This window comes from Sitodiplosis mosellana, unplaced genomic scaffold (genome assembly GCF_009176505.1).
Source record: "Sitodiplosis mosellana isolate CC-2019 unplaced genomic scaffold, AAFC_SMos_1.0 Smas_scaffold_2284, whole genome shotgun sequence".
NCBI classification, from domain to species: Eukaryota; Metazoa; Arthropoda; class Insecta; order Diptera; family Cecidomyiidae; genus Sitodiplosis; species Sitodiplosis mosellana.
This window is the reverse complement of record NW_022597526.1, coordinates 1-1,261: the sequence shown is the minus strand read 5'-3', so window position 1 is coordinate 1,261 and position 1,261 is coordinate 1. Positions and strand designations below refer to the sequence as shown.

Sequence of the window (1,261 nt, the reverse complement as noted above, 5' to 3'; positions counted from 1 at the left end):
AATAGAAAAAATGCATCAACAAAGGAAGCGATATTAAAATTTAGAAGGGATAAAATTGTAGAATCATACAATAATATAATCAAGTATTGTGCACACATATTCAAAGGCGATGACATAGAACTAAGAACGACAATAAAACAAAAATTAACAAACATAAGAGACAGAACCATAAAGTGTTTAGCAATAGTGGGAGAAATCACAATAAAAATTCCTACAAATTTAAGCGAACCAATTGCATCAGAAAACAACGGAGAAACAATAAAACACAACACAATGGCAGAAGACGAAATTTTTAAATACCTGGGCCAGGTATCAAAAATCATTACGACGACGTACAAAGGTGACCCAAATGGTCGCGATGCTTTTATAACATCTATTGAACTAGCAAACACGATTACAAAAAGTGACTTCAAACAACATCTAATTCAATTTATAAAGACCAAATTAGAGGGAAGAGCGTTAGAAACCTTGCCTGAAAATGTTGGGACGGTAGAAGAGATAATACAAGCAATAAAAGGAAAAATCAAACCAGAGTCCAGTAAAGTAGTGCTAGGTCGATTCCTAGCCTTACGCAATGAACGCAATGCCATGTCCAAATTCCAAGAGCAGGCTGAAAATCTAGCTGACGAATTAAGAAGAGCGTACATATCAGAGGGTATGACCCACAACCTAGCCGAAAAAACTACTATTGAAAAAACTGTAGAAATGTGTAGGCTCTCGGCGAGAACAAACTTGGTAAAATCAATTTTGGCCTCGAGTGAATTTAAAGAACCAAAAGAAGTAGTAGCCAAATTAATTACCGAAACAAATACAGAAAACAACGAGGTACAAATCCTATACTACACGCGCAATAACAACAACGGACGCGGCAGATACAACAATTTTAGAGGAACAAATTGGCAAAACCGACAGAACACAAACTGGCAAAACAGACCGAACGGACAATACCGAAATAATAACAACTATCGCGGAAATTCCCAACGTGGTAACAATAACAACAGAAATAATAACAATTACCGCGGACGTGGAAAGCAAAATTATTCACAAAATAACAACTATCAAAATCAACAGAATCGAAACAATGGAAACAGAAATAATACACAATTCGTGAGAGTCGTAGGAAGGGAAAACGAACACCCCCCGATGACACAGCGGGGACAAGAAACTGTGTCGATGAACGAATACAAATATTAACGCTAAATTTAAGTTTTAGTGACTTTGTAGAAATAAAAACAAATACGAATGAAAAACCATTAACATT

General features: G+C 35.8%; 1 protein-coding gene across 1 annotated transcript; it reads left to right on the top strand.

The window, feature by feature from the left end:
- Positions 1–273: 273 nt before the first annotated feature.
- Positions 274–1,107, top strand: LOC129571393 (putative uncharacterized protein DDB_G0286901; the record flags this gene model as incomplete). The annotated part of the gene is made up of 1 exon (XM_055451195.1): positions 274–1,107. A coding segment is annotated over exon 1 (834 nt), but the record flags the coding sequence as incomplete, so codon positions are not given.
- Between the last annotated feature and the right edge of the window lie 154 nt (positions 1,108–1,261).